The 12,627-nt window shown below is 49.9% G+C and overlaps 1 protein-coding gene across 1 annotated transcript; it reads right to left on the bottom strand.

The window, feature by feature from the left end:
- Positions 1-467: 467 nt before the first annotated feature.
- Positions 468-11,676, bottom strand: GSDMB (gasdermin B). The gene is given in 12 exon segments (XM_007465237.1): positions 468-640; positions 920-945; positions 1,294-1,347; positions 1,708-1,789; positions 2,136-2,229; positions 2,334-2,492; positions 3,220-3,245; positions 4,454-4,471; positions 5,191-5,277; positions 5,999-6,168; positions 7,985-8,162; positions 11,439-11,676. Coding segments are annotated over 12 exon segments (1,305 nt in total).
- Between the last annotated feature and the right edge of the window lie 951 nt (positions 11,677-12,627).

The raw sequence follows: 12,627 nt of genomic DNA on the forward strand, positions 1-12,627 counted from the left end.
GATTGGGAATAGGGATGGTGAGAATGGACTGGGGAGGGGAGCACCCAGAGGCTTGTGGGGAGAATGCTTAAAGAGCTGACAGGAGGGACTTCCCTGGTGGCGCAGTGGTTAAGAAACCGCCTGCCAATGCAGGGGACACGGGTTTGAGCCCTGGTCTGGAAAGATCCCACATGCCGCGGAGCAACTAAGCCCGTGCGCCACAACTACTGAGCCTGCCCCCTAGAGCCCACAAGCCACAACTACTGAGCCCGTGTGCCACAACTACTGAAGCCTGCACATCTAGAGCCCGTGCTTCGCAACAAGAGAAGCCACCGCAGTGCGAAGCTCGCGCACCGCAACGAAGGGTAGCCCCCGCTCACCCCAACTAGAGAAAGCCCGCGCACAGCAACGAAGACCCAACGCAGCCAAAAAAATAAATAAATAAATAAATAAATAAATTTATTTTTAAAAAAAGAGCTGACATGGTATTAGGAAGACACAGAGGTAGGCTTCTCACCCAGCTGCAGCAGGATGGAGATAACAACGTAGAGGGCACAGACAGTCCGTGCCTCAGGGTCACAGCCCACATGATGGGGCTGCTCACCCTGGTTCTGCTCCTGGATAGGCTCCACCTGGAAGGAAACCCACCAGACTGTAAAATCTAGAAACAAGGAAATATACCAGAAATGGAAAATATTTGGCCGCACTCCTTAATCCTGAGCCAATGGCAGACGTAGCAATCCACCATGGCACTCTTGCCTGGAGACCCTCAAACTCTCAACATAGTGACAGGCGCTGCTGATCAGTCAAGATGGGGCCAACTGCCCTCCTGGGACTGACAGTTTTCCACCCCCTTTCTTGCCCACAGGCAAGCAACAGAGCCTAAAAAGCCCATCCTAAATTGTCCTGGAAACTATATATCCGGGGAATTGCCACAAACCAGCTGCATAGACAGCTGGCAGAGGCCTATGAAGTAGGAAGGGACTCGTCACTGGGACCTCTGGATCCTTGAGAGCATGGGCATTCACTTCCACTAGGACCTGGGCTCTCAGCCCAGGCTGTCTTACCTTGTCCTTCAAAAAGGGCAGGGTGGGCTTCCCTGGTGGCGCAGTTGTTGAGAGTCTGCCTGCCGATGCAGGGGACGGGGGTTCGTGCCCCGGTCCGGGAAGATCCCACATGCCGCAGAACGGCTGGGCCCGTGAGCCATGGCCGCTGAGCCTGCGCGTCCGGAGCCTGTGCTCCGTGACAGGAGAGGCCACAACAGTGAGAGGCCTGCGGACCCAAAAAAAAAAAAAAAAAAAAAAAAAAAAGGGCAGGGTCCCCTTAACTAGGGCCTCAGCAACAAGCTGCCCCTCCTCAGACAGCTCAGGGGGCAAAAAGGAGGGTGGCTGGTAGAGAGGCGAGGCACATAGTGGGACGGGGCTTCACTGTCTGGTGAGACCTGGGACAAGCATCAGAAGTTCCAGAGAGCCCCCAGGAGTGCTAGATGGAGGTTCTTCCAAAGGGCTCCTGCTTTCCTCTTAGCCTGCAGGAGGTCGTAGGGGAAGAGGAGGCTGTCCCTCAATCCCTGGCCTGGAAAAGATGGCTAGTGTCTGAAGTGTGAAGTTCTATGCCTCACAAAATGTAAAAGGCAGTGTATACCCCCTTCCTCCCAAGATTTGATTCCCCACAGGCCCCTCTGCTCAGCATTTCCTCCACACCAGCTTACATCCAAACCTCTCCTCACCCATCAAGTCATCCAGGAAATCCAAAATGGCTTCTGTGTGCTCCTCTATCAAGATCCCAGCAGCGTATATACAATGGAATATTACTCAGCCATAAAAAGGAACGAAATTGGGTCATTTGTAGAGACGTGGATGGACCTAGAGACTGTCATACAGAGTGAAGTAAGTCAGAAAGAGAAAAACAAATATCGTATATTAACGCATAAATGTGGAATCTAGAAAAATGGTACAGATGAACCTGTTTGCAAGGCAGAAATCGAGACACAGACATAGAGAACAAACATATGGACACCAAGAGGGGAAAGCAGGGGTGGGGGGGTGGGGGGATGAATTGGGAGATCGGGATTGACATGTATACACTAATATGTATAAAGTAGATAACCAATAAGAAACTGTTGTATAAAAAAAATAAAATTCATTGTTTAAAAAAACACAAAAAGATCCCAGCAGCATTAAAAAGGCTGCATATGACAGAACCTGCTGGGCCTTCCATCTGTAGCTCCCCAGAGCGCCGGACCTCAGACACCTAGGACCAGGAGATGGGGGAGATAAGCCCGGTCCCATTGTAGCAGGTTGTCTCCCCACTGGCTCCTCCCTCTCTCTGCCCCAGTTCTTCCTTGGGCCTCTTACTCTTGGCTCTAGATCCTGCAGCTCTTCATCCTTGCTGAGGCACTTGGTGAAGCAGCTTAGCACCTCTTTTCACTCCTCAGTCGGATCCTGGAGGACTCGCACCATGTCCTGCATCCTCTCCTTCACGCTTGGGAAATCCTCCAAACTCAAGGACTTCCCAGTAGAGGCAGAAATTAAGAACCCCACCCACCCAGCCTAGCAAGCTCCATTACCAAGGCCCCCCAGACCCCATTCTTTATCTGTCTTTCTTCGGGAGACCACCTCTCTGTATATTCCCTTCTTCTAGTCTTTTCCTGTTAAAGCATCCTTCCCAGACACCCACCAGCATTCCCTCCCGCTGACCCCACTTCCACCTCCCCAACTCACCCTCAGTCTTGTACCAACCCCCAATTCTTCTCCATCTGCAGGAAATCACAGCTTATGTCGTCCTTTCCATTCAAAGTGCAAGCTTTGGGCCCCAGCAGGAGTAGTGAGGATTTAGAGGAAGTTAGAGCAGTGGTTCTCAGCCTTGACTGTGCATGAGAATCCCCTGGGCAGTGCCCAGACCCGATGCCCAGACCAGGCCACACCCCCAGATCACTTAAGTCAGAATTTCTAGAGGTGGGACTCAGGTATCACTACTTTTAAAGTTCCCCCCAGGTGATGTCTACAACCAACGAGAATCACTGTGTTTAGAGGAGACAGATGCACTCTCCAGACTGAAGTTGAAACCTGCTTTGGGCACTGTCCTACCCTTCTCCTCCCAACGAGCTCCACTGCCACACACGCATATGCACACACACTCACACACACTCAGCTGCCCCACCTGAGCTGCACTTCTTGAGGGCAGAGGGCTCAAGAGTGAGGAGTGCAGCTACCCTGAACACAGCTGGCTTCCATCCTTACCTAACCAAGATGAACCGCCATCTTTCTCTGCAGAGAGGAAGAATAATCTCAGAGAGTCTTCAGGTCACCTCCACCCACCTGTGGACCTTCTTGTCCCAGTGGTGGAAGTTTTCAATTCTGGACTCTGAGCCCTCACTGCCCATGCCAGGGAGCCTGCATCCTCATCATTGTGTGTAAATGACAAAGCACTATATTTACAGACCCCTTCCTACACCCTCAGAGATAGGCAGGCATAGGATTATGCCTAGATGATTGAAGGAGAAATGCAAGCCCAGAGAGGGCCGCTCAGCAAATTTGGATCAGGGCAGGAACGGGAATCTGCCCCCTGACTCCTCTGTTATGGCACTTTAGTCTCTCTTGAGCTATAGCAAGACCTTGGCCAGGACTGAAACTGCAACTTGTACAACTTCCAGACACTTTTCTTGAATTTTCTGCTCCATCTAGACTTCTCTCTACTCCTTCACAAGGCCTTTTAGGCAGTACAGCCCTTATTGGATTCAGGGAAAGACTGAAATTCCAGAGGAAGCCACATTCAGAATCATAGGGATCTCCTGGTCTAATCCTAGTTCTTTTTTTTTTTTTTTTGCAGTACGCGGGCCTCTCACTGTTGTGGCCTCTCCCGTTGCGGAGCACAGGCTCCGGACGCGCAGGCTCAGCGGCCATGGCTCACGGGCCCAGCCGCTCCGCAGCACGTGGGATCCTCCCGGACCGGGGCACGAACCCGCGTCCCCTGCATCGGCAGGCAGACTCTCAACCGCTGCGCCACCAGGGAAGCCCCCTAGTTCACTTTAATGTCAGCATAACCATGGCTCAGGAGGCTGTAGAGCTAGTGAGTGGCAGAGCCAGGACTAGGCCCTGAGACCGTCTGACTCCTAGTCCAGTGCTCCTTTCAGTGCTAGTGCTATTGTGTGAGAACTGGCCAGGCAATTCGAGTGTGCTTCCTAGGCCAGTAACCCATCAGTAAGGGCTGTGAGCCCAGGATCCAGCACACCGACCTGCACAGAGCAAGTCAAAGTTGGCGGAGCCTGGAAACCCTAGGTCAACATGCGATCCAACCTATTTCTCCAACAGGCAGATTTTTCTCCTGCCCTTACCACAATTCCCACCTGGGTGCATCCTATTACATTCTTAGCACTAAGAACTCTATAATCCCAGGCCATTTGTTATCCTCTTTTTAAAAATAGTATCCTTGCCCATTCCGGAATGATGAACAGGAGGCCCAGAAGCTCACTCACCTTCTGGAAAGGATTTTTCTTTTCTGCCCGAGAAAACCTAATACCTAAACCAGTTTGTACAAAGAGAAAGAGAGAAAGACCGGTGGCGCAGTGGTTATGAATCCGCCTGCCAATGCAGGGGACACGGGTTCGTAACACTGGTCTGGGAGGATCCCACCTGCCGCAGAGCAACTAAGCCCTGTGCACCACAACTACTGAGCCTGTGCTCTAGAGCCACGAGCCACAACTACTGGGGCCCCCATGCCTAGAGCCTGTGCTCTGTAATAAGAAGCTCACGCACCGCAACGAAGAGCAGCCCCCGCTCTCAGCAACTAGAGAGGGCCCGCGTGCAGCAATGAAGACCCAATGCAGCCAAAAATAATTTAAAACATAATTTAAAAAATTAAATTAAAAAATAAAAAATTGTTTTTAAAAAAGAAAGCTCAGTTCTCTCTCTGTAAGGGCCTCTTTCTCCCCAACCTTCCCACCCTGCCCTCCAACAGAAAAAAAAATACTGGGAGAGAGACGGGAGTTAACACTTCTAGGGAAGAATTGGTGTCATGCTGGGGCAAACCCTGGGTCAGTGGTGTCTGAGCAAGGACACTTCATCACCCTTCTTCTCATTCCCTGGAACTTCCCCCCACCTTCCAGCTCACCAGGGCCCCTCCAGGCTGACATAGACCCCAGCTGAATCAACCCCCACCCTACTCATGTGTTCAGGCTCCCCCATCCACCCCGCCCCACCAGGCCTTGCTTACCCATACTTTCTGCGTTGGGGAAGATGAGCTGCTTTACTCGATAGCCCAGGGCCTTCTCAGGGGTGATGGTCACTTCCGTTTGGTGTTAGGAAAAAGGAGCTCAGGTTGATTGATCCCTAAGTGCTTGACATAGTTATCTTGCCTGATCTCCCAAACAATCCTGGGAGGTAGACATTTTTATCCTCATTTTACAGATGAGAGAACCGAGGCTCTGAGAGGGTCAGCAGATGAGCCCGTTTCACAGCAGTAGAGCTGAAATTTGAACACGCATCTGACCCCAAAACTCATGTTGTTTCCACTTCATTCAACAAATATTTATGGGGAATTCCCTGGCCATCCAGTGGTTAGGACCTGGTGCTTTCACTGCCAGGGGTCCGGGTTCGATCCCTGGTCAGAGAACTAAGATCCTGCAAGCCACGTGGCGTGGCCAAAAAAAAAAAATTTATAGAGGACAAAACATGCCTGTTTTGTTCCAGGCATTGTGGCTTCTGCCCTCCTGCCTCCTGGAAAGGGAGGAAGGCAATGAACAAGCAAAAAACACCTGAGTAACTATGAACCGTGGGAAGCGCTATGAAGCAAATGAAGACAGAGCACCACTAGAGAGTAACGGGGAGAGGCTGAGTGATGCCACACAGACTTTCTTGGGACAAGAAGAGAAGTCATAAGAAGGCCAAGGAGCAGGCAAGACTGCTCAGAGAGGTCTAAAGGAAGAGCTGAAGAGCGCGGCGGCTGGGCTGGCAGCCCCTGACCTGCAGTGGGTGAGCCAAGCTGGCTCTGCCACAGTCCCCACCTCCCAGGATCCTAACCTCGTGTTCATATTGGAGGCCAACACATTTCATCGGGTCCCCAAAAATATATTGCTTTTCACTTTTCAGGATTACAGTCTTTGTCGTCTTCAGAGTTGCCGTCACTAGATAAAGGTCTTCTCTCATCGCCTGGACTGATTGGAACGAAGGGGGCAGTTTCCTCTTCAGCCAGCTTTCTGGAGGGAGTAAAGGGGGAATGAGAGGGGCCCCACCTCCCAGGGACATTTCTCCCTCTCCAGCAGCTCGTTTCTATTTGAGATTAAGTGCCTCTGAGGCCGGAAGACCACAGCACCCCCGTCCCAGTTCACTTTACCCACTGTGGGCGGGAACGGGGTGCAAAGTGGGAAGGGAACCCGCTAGCATTTCTGGAAGATTACGGTGTACCAGCTCTGTGAGACACTTCACGCGTCATTCCATTTAACCCTCACCGCCCCGCTATGATGTAGGCAGGATTGCATCCGTTTTTCATATGATGAAATTGAGGCTTAGAGACAGGTCGTGAATGGTCCAAGTTCACACAGCTAATAAGTGTATAACTGGGATACAAACCCCAGTCTGTATGAGTCCAAAGCTTGTGCCCTTCCCATGGCACTGAGATAGGTATCTGCCCAGTCCACAATACCCACTTCTCTGAGAAGGGGCTCCAGCTCCCTGCACTGGTCTCTGGGGCCTGGTTGAATTGTCCACCCTTGGGGGTCCATGAGGCATCTCTGACTCCATAAAGAAATTCATTTGGTGACTTAAAACAGCCTGATGGGGGACTTCCCTGGTGGTCCAGCAGTTAAGACTCCACGCTCCCAATGCAGGGGGCCCGGGTTCAATCCCTGGTCAGGGAACTAGATCCCGCATGCATGCCGCAACTAAGACCCCAAGCAGCCAAACATAAATATATGTATAAATCTACCTCCCTCCCTACCTGATGGAACTTCTGGTATTCGCAACCAAAAGACCCCCAAGAAAGTCCTACATCCTTGCCTGAGCAGATCTTCCTCTACCTACCCTCCCCCACACAACTCTATTTACACATTCCACATAGCTTCACTCTAGAAACAACAGGCACGCTAGAAAAATTGAGTTCCCTCAGAAAAACTGCAAAAGCCCCCTCCCCAGCAATACCGTGATGGGTAGGGGTAGTTCAAAGGACCAGTACAATTTCACTGTAAGGCTTTCAGTTTTTAATTAAAAAGGAAAAACAAAAGGCATCCACCCATGCTCAGGGAGGGCTAGCCCAGGAGAGCGGTGAGGCCCCTTCCCCCGACCCATCCACACTTTCCAACAATTGCAGCTAGGGAAGACGACACCAATGCCAACCACAACATGACCGCTGAGGAGGAAGGCTGGTGATATCCCTCTCAGTGCCTTAGAAGGACCGTGCCCTCAGCTATCAGAACTTCTGTGGCACTTGATTGGTGCCACCCTGGTGGGGTGGGCTGGTGGCACTTCCTGTGCAGGAAATGTTCAACGGGGGTGTTTTGATTTCATTGGGCTTCACTTCAGCTCTCTTACCAAGTACTTACCATGTGCTGGGGATAAACAGAGAGGTTAGAAAAGTCAGTCCCTGGTCACAAGTTGTTCTCAGTGCAGTGAGGGGAGGGAACATGGAAACCACTGGCTTGCCGCAAGGCAGAGTGAAACAGGAACAAAATACAGATTTGAGCAGCACAGTACAGGAAAACAGAGGAGAGTGGCCTCCTGAAACCAGCCAGTTTTGGTCCAAGCCCAAGTAATCAATCACCCCGGAGGACAGCAGGGAAATGAGTGAATTGAGGACCTCAGAAGAAGGGCTCCTGGAGGCTGATCCTGGAAGAATGGGAAGGCTTCCTGAAGGTGGAGGAGGGCATGCTTGAGTGAAGGAGTGGCATGGGGAGAGCTGGGAGTAGGGAGTGGGAGGCTGCACCAGCCAGGGGCCCCCCACCTCAGATGCCCTTGGTGCCCAAAATGGGCTTCTCCCTCTCTCCCTCCCCCTTGCTGCCCGCATCCAGCCTCACTTGTTCTTAAGGGAATCCAGGAATTTCTGGAGTATCCGGGTCTTTGATAACTCGATGCCCTGCTCCAGGGACCTGGAGAATGTTATTCCCACATCAAGTGTTTTTTCTTTGGGTAATTTCACTGTCAAACTTCCCTTTGGGTCTACGCTGTCCATAACTTGGGACTTAACCTCTTGATCTGGAAAGAGAAAGGTAAACGTCACATGGAGGCCAACCCCAAAAGATCTCTCTCTAGAAAATCCTCCCTGGTGCACCCCGTCCTGGGCTCCCCTCCATGATCCCCTTCCCTTCTGAGGAATTCTTCCAGCTGTGGCTCTCCAGCCAATGCTGTTCTCACCAGAAGTCATCATGCCTGGAGCCCACTCTGCCACCTTCTTACCAAATGACCTTGGATAAGTCACATCACCTCTGAATCTGTTTCCTCATCTATAGAAGGAGAATTTTTTTTTTTTTTTTTTTTTGGCTACGGCCTGCGGCATGTGGGACCTTAGTTCCCCGACCAGGGATCGAACCCATGCCCCCTGCAATGGAAGCTCGTTGTCTTAACCACTGGACCACCAGGGAAGTCTCTATAGAAGGAGAAATATTAATAGTACCTACTTCCCGTGCTTGAGGAAATTAAATAAACTAATGCAGTTAAGCACTTAACAAAGTGCCTGGCACACATACTAAATGTTCAGTAAATGTGAACTAGTCCTATATAACTATTTGAGAGGCTGAAATGAGACAAGGAAAAGTAAAGTGAAAGAATTAGGAGGCCCTGAGCTTTGGGAAGTAAAAGTTAAGCAGAGTTCAGTCTCTGTGTTTGTGTGCACTGTGCAGGTGTAAAGTGAGGCAAGTCTGGAAAGTTGCCTACCCAAGTGGACTCTGCCCAGCCTTGCATAAGGCCTTGCATAAGGGCGTGGACTCCAAGTCAGTTGCCCTGGAGTTAGTGGAGCATATGTGGAGATGCTGCCAGGCTGAGTGCCCTTCTCTCAGACCTCCCAGTTCTGAGCCTACAGAGCTGGGAGAACTTCTACTGCTGGATTTTGGGGGCAGGGCCGGATTTACAGAGAAGAAATGCATTTTGAAACTGGTGGAACTATGACAGACCTAGAAATAGTGCCTGAAATCAGCCCTGTGTGTGGGACGCTAATGTCTCAGGGCCCAATTGTTTCTTGAGTAACGTAAAAGTTTGTGTGTACTTTATCAGAGAGAAAGAAAAATCAAACCTTATGCACACAAAAAATACAGTATGGGGGAATTCCCTGGCGGTCCAGTTGTTAGGACTCTGGGCTTCCACTGCAGGGGGTATGGGTTCAATCCTTGGGTCAGGGAACTAAGATCCTGCAAGCCACGGGGTGCAGCAATCAATCAACCAATCAATAAAACAGTATGGAGGAGGGGCAGGGGGAAACAGTAACTTGACAGTGGAGAAACCTGACAGGCACTACCTCAGCCAGCTGACCAAGGTCAACATCAACAGTGATAAGTCATGTTGATAGTACATAACCTTGATATGATGTGATGGGAACAGCACTTTACCTCTGCAGTCTTCCTCCCCCAAACCCATTACCTAGGTCTATCCATGAGAAAAAAATCAAGACAATTCCAATCAGAGGGGTGTCCTACAATATGCCTGACCAATACTGCTCAAAACTGTCAAGGCGGCTTCCCTGGTGGCGCAGTGGTTGAGAGTCCGCCTGCCAATGCAGGGGACACGGGTTCGTGCCCCGGTCCGGGAAAATCCCACATGCCGCGGAGCGGCTGGGCCCGTGAGCCATGGCCGCTGAGCCTGCGCGTCCAGAGCCTGTGCTCTGCAGCGGGAGAGGCCACAACAGTGAGAGGCCCGCGTACCGCAAAAAAAAAAAACCTGTCGAGGCCATCAAAAACAAGGCAAGTCAAAGAGGAGCCAAAGGAGATGTGACAACTACATGTAACATGATGTCCTGGATGGGATCTTGGAACAGAAAAGGGACACTACATAAAAACCAAGGAAATCTGAATAAAGTATGGACTTTAGTTAATTAAAAAAAAAAAAAAAAACTATGTACACCATCTACACCATCTAGTTAAAAAAATAATAATGTTTGAAAAGGGAGCAGGCTAAGTTGCTGAAAATCAATTTAAATTACCAGTTCACCTCATTCTTAAGGATTTTTTTAGTTTGGTTTCATCTCTCCCTCTGAATTTCTTTATGCAAACAGATAGACTTTCCCTTAAAGCAAGTTAACTGACTTAGTCAAATTTTTTTTTCCATAATTAAACTTGCCCCTGCCCCTGGGGAGTAAAATGATCATTGCAAAACATTCTAGTCCTGCTTTAAAGTTTTCTTCTGTTTCCAGTGAACTTGTCTTTTTTTTTTTTTTTTTTTTTTTTTTTTTTTTGAGAATTAGCTTTTAGTGAATTGACTCTTGGCAATTCTCGTTTCAGAGAATTGACTCAGAGTCTTTGAAAAATACTAATCTGAAAATTTCCTAAAGTCCCTTGCTTACTTAAACCCCACTTGTGGAAAAGTCCACCACCTCAGAGTGCTCTGGGCGCTGCTCTTGGTCACATAACAGCAGTACCAGGCACGTGGCAGGTGCTCTAAAACTATACGGTGGTGTCGTTAGAATTCTTTTCCATCTCTTGGTGAGACCCAAATGGGCTTTGGCAGAGATGTCTGAGCTGTAAAACTCCTCACCAAGAGGCATGAGATGCTGCAATAAGTCTCCAAGTGAGGGTTCATCAACACCTATCCTGGGGCTTCTGAAACCCAAGAAACCCCAGGAGTCGCTGAGCTTGGAAGCAGGGGGATGGAACAGACTTCTCTACTGAGGCCTTTGAGCCCTTAAGGGAGTTCTGCTCACCAGCAACTTCCCATTCAGCCATGACCTCCAGGAACAGGAAGGGATAATAATAACCGCCACCAGTAGAATGACTGAGGCGAACTTTTATTGAATGCTCCTTCTTGCATGCACTGTGGTAAATGATTTATGTAATTTATCTCTTTTGATTCCTGCAACAGTCTTCTTGAGTTGATAGATGAGGAAACAAACTTAGATAAAACCACTTGTCCAGAGGTCACCCAGCTGGTAAGTGTGGCAGAGCCAGGTTTCGAAGGCAGATGCCCCCAATTCTAAAGCCTGAGTCCTTTCCTAACCACTAAGCTAACTGCCTCCATTTAATTATCCATTTAAATGATAAACATTATAAACACATAAGAAGACCTCAGCTAATTTAAAAGCGAATTATTTACAAAGGAAATAGGAAAGACGACTATTAGAGTTTCCAATAAAAATAAATTTCCATTTCCCCTATTCCCTTCTCCCCATGCAGCTCTCCCATACATTTCTTTAATTGAGGTGTATGGACGTGTACATACAAATACCACGGTTCCTTTTTTGACTGGCTGACCTCATTGATAGCAATGGGGTGTTGACAGTGGGGTAGCATAGGCGTGGGCAAAGTCTCTCACCCACCTCATACGGACCTTGGAGCCCAGGAACCAGCTTATCAAACAGCCCTTCACCCTTGTCCATCTCCAGGATGTCCTACAGGGTGAGGTCTCTCTTATCATATTGGTATCCAAAGAAACGTCTCCTCTTCTTCACCAGATAGAAGCAGTGGAATCTGTCAGCATCAATGAGGCTTCTGACAGCAATCATATCCCCACCAGCGTCCATGTGTTGGACCACAGCTCTTGCGATTTTCTCAAATACCGCGAGCATGGTGCCTGGACCAACTGGGAAAAGGAAGCCCATTGCAGTTTGGGGGAGGGAAATATTGGTTCAGGTTTTTAAATCTTCTACCTTTGGCAGCTTGGGGTCAAGAAAGATCCAAAAGTTCTAGGCCAACCAGAACGGTTTGCCTTCCCCGTTTCCAGAAGGTGTGGTGGTCACTACACACTAAGGTGGGATGGCCATCACAAATGCTGGATTCTCCTCTGCCCCTTGTGGAACCTTTCTGGAGGGAAGCTGGAGTGGTGATTGCCCAGAAGGAAAGCGAGATCTGTTTTCTGCATCTCCCACAGCAGAGTTGCCCTTGCTCAGAGGGGCCTGATGGGTGGGAAGGTAGGTCCACCATCCCCAGCCAGACCCTCACCAGTGCCGATGAAGAGGACCCAGGAAGAGATGAGGGGCATGACTGCCGGACCTCACATTACCAACCCCAACAGATGACTCGCTTGGCTCTGACCCCTGGGCCACCCCCCCCTTTCCTGTTCTGCAAGGCAGTTGGATGGTTGCCCCTACCAACCATTTCCCAGTGAGATGGTCATAAACTGGCCTCAGAAGGAAACAAAAGAGAAAAGGTAGTACTCTACCTTTGTACTCAAGAGTGGCTTGGAGCTAGGTGCTCTGGACAGCCCCCTACCCCCAAGTCCTGTCTCCTCAGTTTCTGGTCAACTTCTGAAGGGTCCCCTTATACTTGGTAAAATAAAATGAACCCCGAAACCCCGCCTGGGGCATCTCCCTCCACCCACCCTCCCCTTTAACCTCTCCTGGTCTACTTTTGTCTCCATCTTGCCTGCCCTGTGGGACCCTCCACGGGCCCACCACGGGGCCAGCCTGACACAGCTGCTCCTCCACCATTTCTGTTCAGCAGCAGCTCTTGTGTCCCCACCACATCGGACCCTTCGGGCTCTCTTTCCTCCAAATCCTTCTTACTCTTTTCCCTTCCAT

Source organism: Lipotes vexillifer, unplaced genomic scaffold (genome assembly GCF_000442215.2).
Source record: "Lipotes vexillifer unplaced genomic scaffold, Lipotes_vexillifer_v1.1 scaffold591, whole genome shotgun sequence".
Lineage (NCBI taxonomy): Eukaryota > Metazoa > Chordata > Mammalia > Artiodactyla > Lipotidae > Lipotes > Lipotes vexillifer.